We start from the raw sequence: 20,529 nt of genomic DNA, 5'->3' as shown, positions 1-20,529 counted from the left end.
CTATCCTATCTAAAACTCATGGCCCTTGGCGTAACCTTGCTAGGTTTCATCATGGCCCTAGAGTTAAGCCAGATCACACAAAACCTGAAGTTTAATAAACCATCAAACCTATTCAAGTTCTCCAGTCTTACTGGCTATTGTCCAACCATCATGTACCATCTCCAACCACTTATAAGCCTCACAACCAGCCAAAAAACCCACCTCTCTCCTGCTGGCCCAAATGTGATTAGAAATGCTACTACCAAAATCAATCTCACAAATTCAAACGAAAACTTCCACAACAGTCACAAATCAAAAAGGCCTAGTTAAACTATATTTCCTTTCATTTCTTATCACCCTAGCCCTCAATATAATAATATTTAATTTCCACAAGTAATCTCCATAAATCACTACAACTCCAATAAGCAATGACCACCCTGTAACTACCACTAATCAAGTCATCATAGCTATATAAACTCAGCAATACCCATGGCCTCTTTACCAAAAAACCCAGTCACCAGTATCATAAATTACCCAATCTCCCATGCCATTAAATTTTAAAACTACTTCCACTTCTATATTTTCATTCTTGAGCACATTAAAAATCAACCCTGCTTCCATAGTTAACCCAGTTATTTTTTTTTTATATTTTATTTATTGATTTTTAGAGAGAGGGGATAGAGAGAAAGAGAGAGAGAGAGAAGAGGGAGGAGCAGGAAGCATCAACTCCCATATGTGCCTTGACCAGGCAAGCCCAGGTTTTGAACCAGCAACCTCAGTGTTCCAGGTGTACGCTTTATCCCACTGCGCCACCACAGGTCAGGCCCATAGTTAACCCAGTTATAAGAGACCCCAAAACTGTTTTATTAGAAACCTATACCTCAGGATACTGCTTGGTTGCTATTGCCATTGTATAACCAAAAACTACCAACATTCCCCCCAAATAAATTAAAAATACTGTAAGACCTAAAAAAGGCCTGTCAAAACTAAGTACAATACCACATTCAACCCCTCCTCTTACAATGAACCCCAACCCCCGACAGATCAGCAAAGATTTAGAAGAAAGCCCTACAGTATCAATTATAAAAATCACACTTATAATAAATGCAATGTATGTCATCATAATTCCTACATGACCTCTATCCATGACCAATGACATGAAAAATCATGGTTATATTTCAACTCTAAGAATAAATGACCAATATCCAAAAATCTCACCCACTTTTCAAAATTATTAATGACTCATTCGTTGACCTCCCCGCTCCCTCAAGCATTTCCTCCTGATGATATTTTGGTTCCATCCTAGGAGTTTGTCTAGCAGTGCAAATTCTAACAGGCCTATATCTTGCCATGCACTACACTTCAGATACCACAGCATTCAACTCTGTAACACATCTGTCAAGACGTGAATTATGGCTAATGACTTCGTTATCTCCATGCAAATGGAGCCTCTATATTCTTTATCTGCCTGTATCTTCATGTAGCACGAGGCTTCTTCTAGGAATCCTACACCTTCACAGAAACAAGAAATGTGGGTATCCTCCTACTAGCTGCAGTTATAGCAATGGCCTTTATAGGATATGTTCTACCATGAGGACAGATATCTTTCTGAGGTGCCACAGTCATCATGAATCTACTCTCCACTATCCCTTACACTGGAACAAATCTAGTAAAATGAATCTGAGGTGGTTTCTCAGTAGATAAAGCCACTTTAACCCGATTTTTGGCCTTCCACTTTCTCCTTCCATTCACCATCGCAGCCTTAGTTATAGTACACTTATTATTCCTTCATGAGACAAATTCCAACAACCCAACAGGCATCCCCTCTAATACAGACATAATCCCTTTCTACCCCTAATATACAATCAAGGACAACTTAGGGTTCCTAATAATACTAACAGCCTTCCTAGCATTAGTCCTATTTGCCCCTGACTTACTAGGAGACCCAGATAACATCCCTGTCAAACCACTAAACACTCCCCCACACATCAAGCCAGAATGATATTTCCTATTTGCCTACACCATCCTATGATCTATCCCCAACAATCTAGGAGTGTTAGTCTTAGTCTTATCCATTCTAATCCTTGCCATCGTCCCAATACTGCACACCTCAAAATAACGCAGCATTACATTCTGCCCACTCAGTCCATGCCTGTTCTGGCTGCTAGTCACAGACCTAATGGCACTAACATAAATCAGAGGACAGCCAGTAGAATACCCCTATAGCATCACTGGCCAACTGGCATCAATCTTCTACTTCTCCATTATTCTAGCTAGCTATTCTAATATTGTGCAGTCATCTAATGCTGTATTTTTCAAACTGCGAGTAGTGATAGTCATATAATTTTTTAGTAGGTTCCCATTATCATTTAAAAAAAGAATAAAAAATAACCAGGGTGTATTGTATATATGGGTATTGTTTTGTAAATATTTTAAAAACTGTGTATGTATATCTGGTATATCTACATGCATACCAGTAGCAATATAAAATATTTTGTGTGTGTGTGTGTGTGTGTGTGTGTGTGTTAGTTAGCCATCCCCAGGCCTGGCCTCTAAGACCCTTGAAGGGTCCCCCATCCTATTTCTTCCCTCTCTTGCTGGCCTTCTGCAGAGAACCAAGAGGTCTGCCAGGCCCTAGAGAATGGCAGAACTTTTTTATTTTTTTGTATTTTTCTGAAGCTGGAAACGGGGAGAGACAGTCAGACAAACTCCCGCATGCGCCCACCGGGATCCACCCGGCACGCCCACCAGGGGGCGACGCTCTGCCCACCAGGGGGCGATGCTCTGCCCCTCCAAGGCGTCGCTCTGTTGCAAGCAGAGCCACTCCAGCGCCTGGGGCAGAGGCCAAGGAGCCATCCCCAGCGCCCGGGCCATCTTTGCTCCAATGGAGCCTCGCTGCGGGAGGGGAAGAGAGAGACAGAGAGGAAGGAGGGGGGGAGGGGTGCAGAAGCAGATGGGTGCTTCTCCTGTATGCCCTGGCCGGGAATCGAACCTGGGACTTCTGCACACCAGGCCGACGCTTTACCACTGAGCCAACCGGCCAGGGCTAAAATATTCTTTTTAAAAATTTTTATTTATTTATTTTTAGAGAGAAAGAAAGAGAGAGAGATAGAAACATCTGTTCCTCTGTTCCTGAATGTGCCCAGACCAGGGATCAAACACACAATTTTTGCACAATGGATGGTGCTCTAACCAACCAAGTTATCCAGCCAAAGCAAAACATTCTTGAATTGAGTCATGATCACACTTCAATAGCCACAGATATAATAGGCTTTATTATATTTTTAATAATTGTTACACATGAAGCTTCAACAACATAATTCTTTTTTCAGAACGTAGGCTAACATTTTAGGCTAGGTACCATGTAAAGATCATTCTTAGTGGATAAAGTGTTGACCTGGAACACTGACATCGCCAGTTCAAAACCCTGGGCTTGCCTGGTCAACACACCTAAGAGAAGCAACTACTAGGAGTGGATGCTTCCCACTTCGCTGCACCAAAAATCAATAAATAAAATCTTAAAAAAAAAAAGATCATTCTGCTTATTTGAAAGCAGAGATCTCTTAGAATAGATATATCAACAAACTTCAAAATACACTGCATGGTTGGTAATTTCAGTATATGTATGTTGGAGATCAAAAGCTGAAGAGTGTTTTTACACTTATATAATTAGCTTTCAGCTACCTGTAACTCAGTGTATATTTAAAGCCACTACAAGAGCAAATTACTATTTACAGTAGAAAATAAAATTTAAAAAGAGGAAATGGAAGTGAATCTAACTTCAATTAGAAAAACTTGCAGATTTCACTATCGATTTCCCATAAAGCATGTTGCCCACATCTGGATTTCTCAGGAAATTCATTGATATAAAGGCCTCACTGAACAGGTGCTCTGAACACACTACTATATTTTCATAAAACATAAATATACAAATAACTGATGCATATCTTTGAGTGTTAAATAAGATGCAGGTGTCTACATAAAAGGGTATAATAAACCTTTGGGAGGATGGTGCTTTCTGTAGCAAAAGTAAAACTAGTAAGTTTTAATAACTGTAGTGTTATATACAATGTGTCCGTAAAGTCATAGTGCACTTTTGATCGGTCACAGGAAAGGAACAAAAGACGATAGAAATGTGAAATCTGCACCAAATAAAAGGAAAACTCTCCCAGTTTCATACCTATTCAGTGCAGTTCGATGTGGGCTCACACACAGATTTTTTAGGGCTCCTTAGGTAGCTATCCCGTATAGCCTCTACAGACTTGTCACTGACTGATGGCCTACCATAACGGGGTTTCTCCATCAAACTGCTGGTTTCCTTCAACTGCTTATCCCACCGAGTAATGTTATTCCTATGTGGTGGTGCTTCGTTATAAACGTGCCGATATTCACGTTGCACTTTGGTCATGGATTTGAATTTAGCGAGCCACAGAACACACTGAACTTTCCTTTGTACCGTCCACATCTCGACTGGCATGGCCGTGGACTGCTTCGCTGTATACATGGTGTTATGTCATCATCTGAGCATGCGCACATACTGCCACATCATCCTACAGAAACTGGGAGGGTTTTCCTTCTATTTGGTGCAGATTTCACATTTCTGTCGTCTTTTGTTGTTTTCCTGTGACTGGTCAAAAGTGCACTATGACTTTACGGACACACTGTATATTACCCAATGTCTAAGGACCAATTCATCAGACATATTAATATTGCACTAGTAGGAAGTCATTCTGTTACCACTGACATTATTCCAAACAGGCTAGAGCCCAATACCATTCCCTTTTTGCACTACTGATCTTATCCCCAGAGTCCAAATAAGTACATGGAGCAATGCTTGAGAATCCAACTGAAAAAACAGAAGAGAAAGAAATCAGCCTGACCAGATGGTGGCACAGTGGATAGAGTGTTGGATTGGGATGCAGAGGACCCAGGTTCAAGATCCTGAGGTCGCCAGCTTAAGTGCAGGCTCATCTGGTTTAAGCAAAAGCTCACCAGCTTGGACCCAAGGTTGCTGGCTTGAGCAAGGGGTTACTTGGTCTGCTATAACACCACGGTCAAGGCACATATGAGAAAGCAATGTGTCCGTAACACAATGTGTCAATGAACAACTAAAGTGCCACAACGAAAAACTGATGATTGATGCTTCTCATCTCTCTGCGTTCCTGTTTGTCCCCCCCCCTTGCTCTGTCTCTGTAAAAAAAAAAAAAAAAAAAAAAAATCATATGGGTTCTCCAATGTACAGGGTACACACCAGATCAAGCCAAAGAACATACTGCACTTGATAACAGTTAAAACTAAGACCCATTGTCTGACCAAGCAATGGCACAGTGGATAGAGTGTCAGCTGGGGACACTGAGAACCCAGTTTTGAAACCCTGAGGTCACCAGCTTGAGCATAGGTTCACCAGCTTGAATGTGGGGTCACTGGCTTGAGCGAGGGATCACAGACATAACTCCATGGTTGCTAGCTTGAGCCCAGAGGTTGCTGGCTTGAAGCCCAAGGTTGCTGGCTTGAGCAAGGGGTCACTGACTCAGCTGCAGCCCCTCTGGTCAAGGCACATATGAGAAAGCAATCAATGAACAACTAAGGTGCCGCAACTATGAGTTGATGCTTTTCATCTCTCTCCCTTGCTGTCTGTCTTTCACTAACAACAAAAAAAAAGATCATGACCCATTAAATGTTCCAAAAGATACAAGAAAAAAGGTTCTACCTTCTAATCTAGTTGAACTATAATATAAATATGCAAATTGCTTTTAAACTCTCTAGTGCCACCCATTTCTTTCAGAATAAAATCTGAATCCTTAGTAATAATTTGTGAGGCCCCATAGAATCTGGACCTACACCTATTACCTTATTTCCTGTCACTTTCCTATCCACTTACTTTATAGTGGCCAACAATTATATGAAAAAATACTCAACATCATTACTTTGCATGATAATGCAATTTAAAATCACAAGATACCACCACAAATTCAAAAAGATGGGCTGAAAATACCAGGTGTAGGCAAGGATGACGAACATAACAACAATTTTCTCACACTGCTGTTGGAAGTGTAAATTGTAAAACCCTTCTGGAAAATGTTTTGCAGTGGCTACTAAACCTAAACATACACATACCTGATTATACAGCAACCTCACTCCTTTGGGATAAAAACCCCAAAGTATTTAGTGCTTATGTTTATAAAAAGACATGAACAAGAATATGCATAGCACTTTTATTCATGATAGCTCCAAACTGGAAGCATCCTAAATACCCACCAACAGAAGAATAGATTAATAAGTTAAACTGTGGTCTGTTCAGACAATGCAACCCTTCTAGCATTAAAAAAGAATACTATAATGCAGCCTGACCGGGCAGTGGTGCAGTGGATAGAGCGTCAGACTGGGATGCGGAGGACTCAGGTTCGAGACCCCGAGGTCACCAGCTTGAGCATGGGCTCATCTGGTTTGAGCAAGGCTCACCAGTTTGAGCCCAAGGTTGCTGGCTCGAGCAAAGAGTCACTCAGTCTGCTGTAGCCCCATGGTCAAGGCACATATGAGAAAGCAATCAATGAACAACTAAGGTGCTGCAACGAAGAATTGATGCTTTTCATCTCTCTCCCTTCCTGTCTGTCCCTCTCTCTGACTCTGTCACAAAATAAATAAAATTAAAATGCTTTTTTTTAAAAAAAAGAATAGTATAATGCAGCATGGACGAATCTCATAGATATAATATTGAAGTAAAGAAACAGACACAAAAGAGTACATACTAGAAAATTCTATTTGCTAAAGTTCAAAAACAGGCAAAAATAATCTGTGATAACAGAAATACAAGAGTAAGTACCTGTATTTGTTGGTTTGTTCTGAATTACTGGTATTAAATGGGAATTAGCATGAAAGAGACTTCTGGTTGCTGAAAATATTCTATACTTTAATGTAAATAGCTGTCTCGCAGTGTTTTAAACATGTATAAATTCAGAAAGTTGTACATTTAAGATCTGCGTTACAGTAAAGTTATATACAAAATATATATTTAACACACACAAATATATATACATATCACATATACAAACACAAAATGTCTATTAAGATATTTATAGTAAATCATAAATCAATATACTGCTCCTACTCCTCTGGGAAGTTTTTGGCTCTATTAGGCCATCATTTACTTTATTGCTACTTTTACTGATTCAAAGAAAAGGGAATGGGATACTATGTGGATAGCTGATGCTGAAATAACCACTTACCTTTAACAAAGGGCAGCTGCAAAGGTTGGGAAAGGAGAGTGGAAAGTTAACCCCAAGAAGGAAATCCTTGTTTCTCAGATATCTCTGCTGGCTCTCCCCTTCTGGCTCTCCCCAGGAACGCAGCTGATGGAGCCTGTAGGAGGCTTTCAGAGACAGGAAAAGAGCTAACCATCTGAAACAAATCACAGCAGACATGCTTATTCAGTACTCTGTGGAGGTTTGAAGGTAGTTTATATAGCAAGCAGCAAGGAACATTGTCTCTCATTAACATGACTCTTTTGTAAATCCTGAGCATTTTAGAAACAGTTCTTTCCTATTTTGTTCTATAAATTCTAACTTTGGCATGACTTGGTTTGCTAATATGAGAACTAAAATCCTCTGTAAAAGCCCATCTCTGTATTTAATTCTATCACAAATACTCATAAAAAAATCGTCATAGTTGGGAGAGTCTTTTCTAATGAGGCCACTATTTATTACAGAAATAGAGAGGTAGTAAGGTAAGTGAAAGCCGTTATTCCAAAGAATAAGGACAAAGAACTAAGTTTCCCAAAACACTTAAGGCAGGCTATGCTGCAATCATTGTTAACTAAAGGAATCATCAGCCATCATTTGTCCTATAGGAAGCACATAAAATACAGTAGACTAATTTTGTTTAACTATAATTAAGAAGACTTGACAGCCTGGTAGCATTTGGGAGAGGAGCCTGAATAGTTTTTATGTAAGGTATATCACAAGGCATCACGTAATTTATTAAACGATCCCCTAATTTTGAGAAAATTATGATTCTCTAATGAAAATTTTTATTTTTAACATCAGAGAAAGAATGAGTTCTCTAAGATGATATAACATTAACTTTTTAAGCTTCACAGTATTCAACCTTTGTTCTTATTTCTTTCCAATGGCTATTCATCAAACAACGAGCAAACTTCTCACCTGGCCAAAAGTCCCTGAAGCATGAGGTTTGCCATTTCTGCTGGAGATACATCAATAAAGCGAAGGAAAGAGAAACAGCTTTCTTCATTAACACCTAGAATATCAAAGGACAAACTTAAACTCAGCAAACCAAGAGACAATACTCAACTAAAGCCTGACTGCTGAACTGCTCAATTTGGGCTTAATAATCAAAACGTATTTTTAAAGGTTCTGAACAAAAGCTACTTTAATCAAAGTCAGAATGTCCTATCTTATACTATAATCGTAAGTAAAAGGCATAAATCAAGAGAGTGAAGTTGGCTCATCAGTTATGTTTGGGGTTTTTGGATCCTTAGTTAACTGCCTGCCTTCCTCTTTTTATTGTGTCAAGAGAAAAAAAAAGGAAAGGACAGAGGTAAAAGATTCTGAACCTTTGTCTAATACTTTGGACAATGTTCTAAGTTGAGCAGCTTCTTTTCCTTAGACTGAGAGAGAACTAAGCCACATTAATAAGAATTCTGCACCTGACCTGTGGTGGTGCAGTGGATAAAGCGTCAACCTGAACACCAAGGTTGCCGGTCTGAAACCCTGGGCTTGCCTGGTTAAGGCACATATGGGAGTTGATGCTTCCTGCTCTTCCCCCCTTCTCTCTCTCTCTCTCTCTCTCTCTCTCTCTCTCTCTCTCTTTCCTCCCTCTCTAAAATGAATACATTTTTAAAATCTTTAAAAAAAAATCCTGCACATCAATTTTAAGAGTGTAAAAAATTCTTAAGAGTCAGGTATAAAATAAAGACAGAAGATCAATTTAATAATTTTTTTTTGCTTTCCTGTTATAGTCACAAATCATAGCACCTATAGATGAAGATGACTAATTTACTTAAATCTTTATTTATTTATTTTGGAGAGGGAGAGAGAGAGAGAGAGACAGGAAGGGAGAGAGATGAGATGCATCAACTTGTAGTTGTGGCACTTTACTGATTCACTGATTTAGTTGTTCACTGATTATTTCTCATATGTGCCTTGACCAGGGGGCTCCATCTGAGCCAGTCGCCCCTTGCTCAAGCCAGTGACCTTTGGCCGAAGCCAGCAACCATGGGGTCATGTCGATGATCCCATGCTCAAACTGGTGAGCCTGTGCTCAAGCAGGGCTCTGGGTTCGAACCTGTGACTTCAGTGTCCCAGGTCAATGATCTATCCACTGTGCCACCACTGGTCAGGCTAATTTACTCAAATCTTATCAAGACTTCATAAATAAAAACTTATCATGCAGGGCCTGGCCAGGTAGCTCAGTTGGTTAGAGCATCCTCCAATACACCAAGGTTATAGGTTTGATCCCTTGTCAAGGCACATAAAAGAATCAACCAAGGAATACATCAATAGGTAGAACAACAAATCAATGTTTCTCTCTCTCTCCCTAACTTTCTCCCTTCCTCTCTCTCTAGAATCAATCAACAAATAACAATAAAATAAAATAAACCCAGCATGCAGGCAAACCACTATTAGTTCCAAATCAGCCACTCAGCAAAACAAAGAAAAGCATCTGGTAAATTCTTGGCATACTTTCCTTCCCAAAGATAAAAACACCTACCTTTTCTGTGAAAGAGAGACTGTTGGATATAGTCTGGTGCAAATGGAGAAAGAAGAACCCTTAACCACCTGTAAAATAGGTAAGTAAAATAAATCCAAATCCAAACATTAATATTGGGAAGTTAGACTGAAGGTTCCAAACTAAAAGTAATCTTTTAGGTTTGAAACTCACTATACTTTTAAGAAGTTTGTTATTACCAGGCAAAAATCATGGCATAAATGTCAGAAGTCATAAGTACTTAATAAAGGTATAAGAAGATAATACAAGTTTAAAGCAGTCTTATTTCAGATACTCAATATGTTAGCACTCTAAACTTATCATACACTATAAAAGAAAGCACTACATCTCTTGTCTGCTTCCTTCTGCTCATCTATCTAGTCAGGTATTAGGCTGGAGCTATCACAGACGTAGAATTCTTAAAATTAAACCCAAGAAATTTCTCAATTTCAGTTTCATTAGGCTAAATGTTGTCAATAATTATTTTGATAGTATTGTTTATATTGTTTTGCTTCAGAAGGAGCTTTCTAAATCCATGGTTCTCAAATGTGGGAGTTCATAAGAATCCTCTGGGAGCCTGTTAAAAAAACCCCAGAAGTCACAACCATCCTCACAGATGTAGGATGGACCTACACACCTCTTTTCTCAGTAAATGGCTAGCATATTGCCATTAATAAGCACTTCACCTTTACCCAAATCTGTCATTGCTGATCTGAGAAGGTAAATTTGATTAATTTGAAATCCAATCAGTTTTCCCACAAGTGCTATTCCAAGTATAAAAGAAGTCATCACAAAGCAAATCCAACACCAGGGCACAGACATTTGCTGATCTCCTTTGGTGTATGTATTTGTGCACAGGTGCATATTCCTCATTTGCAAAAGCAACTAGAAGTGGTTAGGGCCTTTAAGGTCATCCAGTTAAACCCCTGAAGTGCACAGATTCTACTACCACAAGATCCTTCAACAAATAGTTGTCTACCCTTTGTTTAATCATCTTCTGTTGAGGAATTAAAACACTCTCCACTAAATTTATCTCCACAATTTCCTAAATACCAAAAACACTCTTAGAAGTAAATAGATCTTAATATTTACTCACCTGTCTCGTGAATGGTTGAAAACCCTGATCTGTCCATGATGGTAGATAAACTTTGAAATCTGATATGGCTTTAAGGAAATATGAAATGGAGACCAAGTTTCTTGCCTTTCAAATAACTCTGGGTGATTACACACCTAAGAGAAAGAAAAAGAAGACAACATTGTTATGTGCAGACATCACTCTATGAAGTGTTGGGGCATCCCAAACCCTGAATGTTTACCTTTGTGAATAAATACTTTCGCATTTTCACCTCTTTTTAACAGCATTTATTTGGCATCAAGGCTAGAGGCCTTTTCTTTTTTCTATTTTTTTGTGACAGAGACAGAGAGAGGGACAGATAGGGACAGACAGACAGGAAGGGAGAGAGATGAGAAGCATCAATTCTTCTTGCAGCTCCTTAGTTGTTCAGATTGCTTTCTCATATGTGCCTTAACTGGGGGGCTCCAACAAAGCGAGTGACCCCTTGCTTAAGCCAGCGACCATGGGGTCACGTCTATGATCCCATGCTCAAGCCAGAAACCTCAGGGTTTCAAACCTGGGTCCTTTCCGTCCCAGTCCAAGAAGCTATCCACTGCACCAATACTTGGTCAGGCTAGAGGCCTTTTCTTGAACTGCATTAATAAAGATAACTCCCAGGCAGCTGACCCAAGCTCTTACCTTCCTAAACTGCATGACCAGATTCATGAGGCTGCTGGTGGTGGTCTGAGCTTGCTGGGTAGAACCCATAGAAGACTGCAATAAATCCTCAATAGAAATTTTGTTCTTTAGTGCCTGATACAGCAACTTCTGTCGACTGGTCAGTTGGCAATACATTAAAATTTCAATCTAAAAATCAGTGAGAACATTTATATTTTGAATAACAGTTTAAAGAAAATTCAGTATCAACATAAAGTTGAAAACACATACAAGCCAGATTATTGAAGAAAACAATATATGTATCTCTAGGAACACAGTAACTCTAAATTTGTGATGTGGTTAATTATCCAAAATGTTTTTTTCCTTGATCCTCTTTCCCTTGTCAACTCAATCCACATGCTGTTCCTGTGCTGATCTCTTACATTTCTAATAGTACCAATTATCACCCATCTACAGTGGTCGGCAAACCGTGGCTCGCAAGCCACATGCGGCTCTTTGGCCAGCTTAGGAGTACCCTAATTAAGTTAATAACAATGTACCTACCTATATAGTTTAAGTTTAAAAAATTTGGCTCTCAAAAGAAATTTCAATCATTGTACTGGGTTGATATTTGGCTCTGATGACTAATGAGTTTGCCGACCACGGACCCATCACAACAAAAATATATTCCTATACTCCCCTACCCCCATACTTTGAACTACCTACTATAACAGTACCACTCAGAGAGTGTGCAGCAGTTTTATACGTGACATATAAGAAAAAATAATCTTTTCCACAATTTACTAAATTAACAGCATACCATTCATTCAGTTGCCCAAAGAGAAACTTTAGTCAAGTCTGATTTCTCTCTCTCTCATACCCCATGTTCTATCATTTCCTAAGTCACTTTGTTCAACCTAGAAAATTCACTTCTAACCACCCTTTCTGACCATTGCCATTACCTTACTGAAGAATCTCATCATATTAATCTAGCCTGCTATTACTTTGGAGTCTTCCTGCCTCTATTCTCTCCTGATTCTAAGAAACTTTCCATACAAATCTTGAATGGCAATTCAACTGCTAAAAAACCTTCAATGTATATTATTGCCTATAGTAAAATATTAAAAATTCTTCCATAGGTGCAGAAGACTTCCCATAATCTAACCGACCCAATTGTCCCAGTCTCATTATCATGTCCTCCTATTTACCTTAGCAATTATGGTCTGAATAAGGTTTGTCAAACATACTGCATATTTCAATGTTGATCTACCTGTGTTCACACTACTGTTGCCTAACACCCCCTTTCAATCATATTTTCCTAGTAAATGCCAACTCATTATTCTGGATCCACCTCACATCTGCTCTGATGCCTTCTCTAACCTTCCCGAACAGAACCACTCCCTATCCATGTTCCCATTATAGTTATACATATCATTATTATATCTCTATGACAAGTATTATAGTTATTTATGTATTTATCTCCCTTGGAAATCTAAACAGAAGTTGGAGAAGGCATCTTCATGTACCAGTGGATGGCAAGCAATATGAGTTCAATAAATAAGCATATTATTTAACAGATCATAAACATTAGTGATGTTTAAGAAATTTATACTATGCCAGTTTCACAAAATAGCCACAAAGATTTTTTTTAAAGAAATAAAACAAAGGTACATGTCTCTCTCTCTGAAGGTAAACATCCCCACCACCATCTTCCAAAGAGTTACTAATTTCAAAATAATCCATCCTTCTGATAGTGATAGAGAAGAACTACCTGATATTATGAAGGATCTGGAAAGCTGCCTTTTAGGCACAGAGAATTGTGAGAAACAGGAGGACTTTTTGGAATATGGGGAAAAACTCCAAAGGACTGGGAACTGGCAGGGGAAAAAAAAAGGAAGGAGGATATAGAGAGAATTCAAAGGAGATCAGAGAAAATAACAGAAGTCAAAAAGCAGCCCTGGATGGTTGGCTCAGTGGTAGAGCATCGGCCTGGTGTGCAGGAGTCGCGCCCATCTGCTTCTCCACCCCTCCCCCTCTCCTTCCTCTCTGTCTCTCTCTTCCCCTCCCGCAGCCAAGGCTCTATTGGAGCAAGGTTGGCCCAGGCGCTGAGGATGGCTCTGTGGCCTCTGCCTCAGGCGCTAGAATGGCTCTGGTTGCAACAGAGTGACGCCCCAGATGGGCAGAGCATCGCCCCCTGGTGGGCGTGCCGGGTGGATCCAGGTCGGGTGCATGCGGGAGTCTGTCTGACTGCCTCCCCGTTTCCAACTTCAGAAAGATACAACAACAAAAAAAGAAGCAAAAAAGATATTTATAAACCAAAATTATTGGCTTTGTATGAGAAAAAATATTACAACCCAAAGCACATTAAACTTCTAACTCTAACTTTGAGTTTGCAGAAACACTGGAGACAGAGGAACATGTTTAATACCACAATGATGTAATTAGCAAAATCCAGTATATGGGAAACTCTACAGGACATATAACCCAGTTTCTTCCAGAAAAAACTGCAAGTGAAAACAGAAGGGACAGATTAAAAGATATTTAAGAGATATGTCACCCAAATGCTATGTGAGGATCTTGCTTGGATTTTGATTTCAAAAATATAATTCAGAGAGAGGGAGAGAGGGAGAAAGGTAGAAAGGGTGAAAGGGATGGGAGAGAGGAAGAGGGGAGGGGAAGGAGGGAAGGAGACAGAGAGGGAAGAGAAAGGAGAGATACAGAGACAACTGTGGATACCTAAGCACTGACTGGGTATGTGATACTACAATAAAATAACTGTCATTTTCAGTACAGGCAATAATGATTTGTGGTTATATATTTTTTAAAAGACCAAGTCTTTTAGAGATACATATAAAAATTTTAAATGAAATAGACAACTGGGATTTGTTTCAGAATAATATGGAAGGATGGGGATGACCATGAGTTGATAACTGTTGAAGCCGTAATGTGGTTACAAGAAGGTTCAATATACTATGCTGCTTTCCACTTTTGTAATGTTTCAAAATAACAAGTATAAAACAAAATGAAAAAAATATTACTTACCGTGATTATTTGACTCATATTAAATCTCCTTTGATCTACTGAGGTTTAAGGTCTCCTGTCAAACAAGCTAATGACTCTTCTACTAAATATTTATCAAGGAACTTTATTCTCCCTGGAACCCTAAGTTGGTGCTTAATATACTCATGGCGTTTTCTTTCCTCTTACCTTATCAGACAATTCATTTTCTACATCTTTCTTGATCCTCCTCAGCATAAATGGCTTCAAGATCATGTGTAAGCGAGAGAGTTGATCTGAAATGCCAGAAGGCCCCCCATAAGTAATACATTCTATTAATTTAATACAAACAAAAGTCAAACATCTCTCATTACATTGTTTTAACAACTTTTGGTTTAATGATTTTCTGCAAGACTGAAACAGCCTGACCTGGCACAGTGGATAGAGCATCGGACTGGGATGCAGAGGACCCAGGTTCAAGACCCCGAGGTCGCCAGCTTGAGCACGGGCTCATCTGGTTGGAGCAAAGCTCATCAGCTTGGACCCAAGGTCACTGGCTTGAGCAAGAGGTTACTCAGTTTGCTGTAGCCCCACGGTCAAGGCACATATGAGAAAGCAATCAATGAACAACTAAGGTGTTGCAATGAAAAAGTAATGATTGATGCTTCTCATCTCTCTCTGTTCCTGTCAGTCTGTCCCTATCTATCACTCTCTCTGACTCTGTCTCTGTAAAAAAAAAAAAAAAAGACTGAAACAATTTTTTTTTCCAAGTAGGAAACCAAGGAATCTGAGTTTTCCACAGCATCTTCCTATAGTCAATTGGGTAAATGCATTTTGCTCTCAGAACAAGGACCACCTTATTTTTATTGATTGATTGATTGAGTTTTAGTGAGAGAGACAGAGACAGGAAGGGAGAGAGATAAGAAGCATTGACTCATAGTTGCGGCACATTAGTTGTTCTAGTTGTTCATCGATTGCTACTCACACGTGCCTTGACCAGGGGCTCAAGTCAAGACAGTGACCCCTTGGTTCAAGGCAGTGACTTTGGGCTTCAAGCCAGCAAACTATGGGCTTAAGCCAGCAACCATGGAATCAAGTTGATGATCCCATGCTCAAGCTGATAAGCCTGCGCTTAAGCCACTGACCTTGAGGTTTTGAACTTAGGACCTCAGAGTTCCTGGTTGCTGCTCTATTCACTGCGCCAGCACCGCTCAGACAAGATCACCTTATTTTTACTAGAATTCACATGTAGAGTGTTTAAGGAACATTTTAATCAATAATTGGTCTAACACAAGCTATCTGTGACTCCCAGTGTTTCCCCAAAATAATTTTTTCAAAGTATAATAGCAAATAACAACTTGTAGTATAAGAAATACATAAGGACTTTTCTTTTTCCTTTTTTCTTTTTTTTTTTATTAGCAAGCAAGAGAGAAAGAGACAGACAGGAAGGGGGAGAGAGGAGAAGCATCAACTCATAGTTGCGGCACTTCAGTTGTTTATTGATTGTTTTCATATATGACTTGATGTGGAGGAGGGACTCCAGCCAAGCCAATGACACTGGGCTCAAGCCAGCGACCTTTTGGCTCAAGGTGATAATCCCAGCTCAAATTGGCAAACTCAGGGTTTTGAACCTGGGACCTCAGCATCCCAGGTGGATGCTCTATTAACTGTACCACCCCCTAATCAGGCCCTAAGGACTTTTCTAATAGTTAACATGTCACTTCATGTCTATATAATAAATACCTTATGATTCTCTTAAAAGGTAACATTTAATAAGGTCAAAAGTATTGATACACAAGGTTAAAAATGTTCCCAGTAGAAACAAATTCTAATATACACAGAACCTAACAAAAATGTCCCTTCTAATATTTTTAGTTTTTAATAACAGGAGGAAGGCCTTTACATCATTCCACAAAGAACATAATTCTAACAGAAATTTTTCAGAAACTATTAAAAATGTCCCCTTCTAGTATTTTTGGGTTTTAATTATAGGAGGAAAGCCTTATATCATTCCACAGAGAACATAATTCTGACAGGAATTTTTCAGAATCTATGTGGAAAATGAGGATTCTGTAAGCTAAAATGTGGTACTTTATGACTCTGCATGTTCTGCCTTGATTAGCCAACAATACAGAAACATAACCTAAAGAAGTCACTTAAAATTTTTTTTTTAGGGAGTGAGAAAGAGACAGGCAGAAAAAAAGAGAGATGAGAAGCATCAACTTGTAGTTGTGGTACTTTAGCTGTTCATTGACTGCTTCTCATATGTGCCTTGCTGAAGGGGGTGAGCTCCAGGTAAGCCAGTGACCCCTTGCTCAAGCCAGTGACCTGGGGCTCAAGCCAGTGACCATGGGGTCATGTCTATGATCCCAAGCTCAAGTAGGTGACCTCAGGGTTTCAAACTTGGGTCCTCAGCGTCCCAGGTCGATGCTCTACCTACTGCGCCACCACCTGGTCAGGCCATTTAAAAAATTCTTTTAAACATAAAGTACACAATTATTTTATAACAGAAAAAACTTTCCCCCCTGATCCTTATAAGTATACTAGGAGAAAAATTCTTCATATAGAAAAAACATACTATTATGTGGTTGCTTATACTGATATGTAGAAGAAAGTTCATAAAAATACTCACTCTCATCAATGGCGGATTTGTTTTCAGCATGGCTCTCAATGTCCTTGGAAAACCATTCATTAAACTCTTCATGTGAATCAAATAACGTTGGCATAATGAAATGCAGCAGAGCCCAGAGCTGGGAAAAAAGAAAAGTGAAATCTCTGTAGGGTAACAAAATGACAGTGTGTAAGGATATAATGAGGGTTTGGAGAGACAGTGAAGTTGCAGGTATGAGTGTATGTTTGTGTCTCAGTCCATGTGCATGTGCGAGTGAATAAGAGAGACAGAAACAGTGTACAAGAACATGCCTCATCAACCAACCCTAATTCTATAAGATGCTATAGCAAGATGTAGTTATTTTTTTCAATTAATTTCAAACTAAAAGTTGGAAAGTGCAAGTCCAGCTCAGATTTTGCATTGCGCTCGTTTTAAAGGTCTTATAAATATTTAAAAATCTATCCCAAAATTGTACACAATCTGAGGTAGCATAACTTGCTAATAATAACCCTAAATCGGGAGTTAGCAAATTATAATCTGTGGTGACAAGTCTGGTTGGCCACCTAGTTTTACAAATAAAGTTATATTGGAAAATAACCACACCTATTTTTTCATTTATGTATCATATGGCTGTTTTCATGTTACAACAGCAAGGTTAAATAATTGTGACAGTGACTGTATGACCTGTAAAGTCTAAAATATTTACTATCTGACTCTACAGAAAATTTTCTGACCCTTGTTGTAGATGGTCAATTATCTTTCTGAAAGAAATTATTTTAGTTCCTTTCAGTGTTAAAGAAGGTTACCTTTCATTCTAGCATAAAAACATCTCTGCACTGGATGGGTAGCATTCCAAATGCAGTCACTATTTATTATATATTATATAAGTACAAAGAAATAAAGTAATTTATTGCTTTTTGCCAGAGAATAAGAAAATAGGAATGATGCCAGAAAAACCAGTTAGAGCAAGCTACGTTCAAATTCTTCCTCTTCTGTGGGGATTGTAATTTGTACAGAGCATTAACACTCCAGGTTGGCATGGGTAAAGAATTCTACTGCTGGAACCACTCTGTTTAATGTAGACCTGAAACTGAGACCATTTCTAGTGCCTACCTCTGCCATAGTGTTCTGGATAGGGGTGCCAGTTAGCAAAAGCCGATTCCGACACTGGAACTGCAAGAGGATCTTCCAACGTACACTGTTCAATAAGAGGAATTACAAACTCCAAGTTAGCAATAAACCTTTCTCCGCCCTACCAGATCCCCATATTTCTAAAAATGTTTTCCAAAAAATAAAGCAACAAACACTCAGAATCTAGTACTCTCCCACGTACGCAATTGAAAAACATTATTCAACAAAGCTGAGAACAGGAAATTTCAAAGGAATTGACTCCTCTGTTCTGAAAATATGGTATTAGGGTTTAGGAAAAAAAGCCCTCAAATAGGTATAGTAGTATCCTTTCTGGTTTGATAAAGTCCTTTTCATGTTAACAAAAACCATTTCATTATAAGGCACTTATCTGTAGTAGGAACTTTAAAATTATTGATTTGTGTGCTTCCAGTGAGTTTGGAGAGAGCACTGAAGAAAGGGGAAGCATATGAGAAGCAAATGCAATTGAGAGTCTATGGCTTTGAGCATGTCCTACTTCAAAAAAAGTACAGTATGAAGTAATACCCTCTAGGTGACAGTTCCATGGAAAATACCATCCTGACAGTTAACATGAACCTTTAAGGAAGTCCTATGCACTCACCAACAGTTAATAAAAATACATCAAACCCAAGATTTAATATCACTAAATAACACTATATAGTCAAGCACTCATTTACTGTTCAGTTTGGGACCTTCAAGGTATTAAAATATTTTAAACATATAGCATCCAATAAAAGGATTCTTGAGGAATTCTAATAACCATCCAGGGACTAGGACAACTTGCATAAAGCAGTGAGAATCTGCAATCCACATAATGCAACATTCTATTGCCTACTAAGACTTCCTTTCTAAAATAATCCCTCAAGGAAAGGGAAGACACCCCTTCCTCCACAGAAATTCTCCTTGAAGAACAAAGATATGTCAAAATGTCAAAATTATCGAGAACAAAGATAGATGCTGAGAAATATCCTTGTATTCAAAACATTAATGCATTTGTTACATGAAAAATGCAAAAAGGAATTTTTGACTTCTGGTCAGATACATGCCTTTATGGAGAGATCATATCATGACACATTCTAAAATCTCTCTGATCTTTATTTTCATATGTGTATGTATCAAACAGATACAACAGCAACCCTTGAAAAACACAGGTTTGAATAGTAAGGGTCCACTAACGTGTAGATTTTTTCAATAAAGTAAATTCATGTTTTCTTATCATTTTCTTAGTAACGTTTTCTTTTCTGTAGCTTACTATAAGAATACAGTACACAATACATAAAACATACAAAATATGTGTTAATCAACTTTGTTATTGACTAAACTTCCAGTCAACAGTAGGCTATTAATAAAAGTATTTGGAGAGTCAAAATTTATAAATGAATTTTCAACTCCAGCGAGTAGGGGATACTGGCACCCCTAACCACTGGATTGTTCAAGGGTCAACTATATATCATACATCTATATAGCCTCAGTCCATGGAGCTTGGTTTCTGCTAGCCATGTTACCTGGAACTACTCTTGAGAGCCTGAGCCTCATCCAGTACCATATACTGCCACTTGACCCGCTGGAAATACTTCACATCCTGCACCACCAACTGGTAACTGGTGATAACCACATGAAAGGGAGCATCCTGAGTGTAAAGGGTCTTCTGTAAATAGAAGAGGGCAAAGGTGAAAAGAGATACCTAACAATTCATAAGAAAATAAAGAATGGATTATATTTTCTAAGGCCAAGAAGTATAAACCACAACTATTTTTAAAATAGTAACCTTAATCACAAGTCATGTTAAAAACAAGCATTCAGTTTATTAAAGAAAAAAGTTCTTATTTAATCTTAGACTTCAAATCCAACTATCTATAACAGTAAAAGTACTGTAATATCGTAAAAGGGAAAAAGAATGCACTTGCCTAGTACCCAGGAATATATAAGAAGATTTTATACATGAGAAATTAAATCACCTGAAGAAATAATAATTGCATATGTATATGTGAGTGCATGTATATATATATACAGTAAACTGAAAGTTACCTGACTCCAGAACCTCCTTATAACTTTTCTATCATGAGGATTTCCCCAATATGGTAGCACCTAGGAAAAGGACCAATATATAGATTATTTCCTATTAATAATCTAAAAACTATCATCACATATATGTCATTCAGAAAGATTAAAAAGAACCTAAAACCAGATGGGCAAAGCATTGCTGTCTAGTGGGCTTGCCAGGGGATAGATCCCGGTTGGGCACATGTGAGAGTCTGTCTCTCTGTGTCCCTGCTTCTCACTTCAGAAAAATACAAAAATAAAGAAAAACAACAAAAAACCCCCAAAACGTTAATTTACTTGCTATCAGAGAGATAGG

General features: G+C 38.6%; 1 protein-coding gene across 7 annotated transcripts in view; it reads right to left on the bottom strand.

Moving 5' to 3' along the window:
- The window catches only part of INO80 (INO80 complex ATPase subunit), a 168,468-nt gene that overhangs the window by 66,808 nt on the left and 81,131 nt on the right, over positions 1 to 20,529 (bottom strand). For all 7 annotated transcript variants that reach the window (XM_066277063.1, XM_066277062.1, XM_066277069.1 and 4 more), the window contains 10 exons: positions 20,199 to 20,258; positions 19,676 to 19,818; positions 18,135 to 18,219; positions 17,043 to 17,160; positions 14,621 to 14,706; positions 11,456 to 11,623; positions 10,799 to 10,932; positions 9,706 to 9,773; positions 8,139 to 8,232; positions 7,206 to 7,377 (listed from right to left, as the gene is read on the bottom strand). In XM_066277063.1, coding sequence (XP_066133160.1) covers positions 7,206 to 7,377; positions 8,139 to 8,232; positions 9,706 to 9,773; positions 10,799 to 10,932; positions 11,456 to 11,623; positions 14,621 to 14,706; positions 17,043 to 17,160; positions 18,135 to 18,219; positions 19,676 to 19,818; positions 20,199 to 20,258 — 1,128 coding nt within the window. The remainder of the gene's footprint in view (positions 1 to 7,205; positions 7,378 to 8,138; positions 8,233 to 9,705; positions 9,774 to 10,798; positions 10,933 to 11,455; positions 11,624 to 14,620; positions 14,707 to 17,042; positions 17,161 to 18,134; positions 18,220 to 19,675; positions 19,819 to 20,198; positions 20,259 to 20,529) is intronic.

The sequence above is a fragment of the Saccopteryx bilineata genome, chromosome 4, assembly GCF_036850765.1.
Source record: "Saccopteryx bilineata isolate mSacBil1 chromosome 4, mSacBil1_pri_phased_curated, whole genome shotgun sequence".
Classification (NCBI taxonomy): Eukaryota; Metazoa; Chordata; class Mammalia; order Chiroptera; family Emballonuridae; genus Saccopteryx; species Saccopteryx bilineata.
This window is presented reverse-complemented; position numbering and strand designations above follow the sequence as displayed.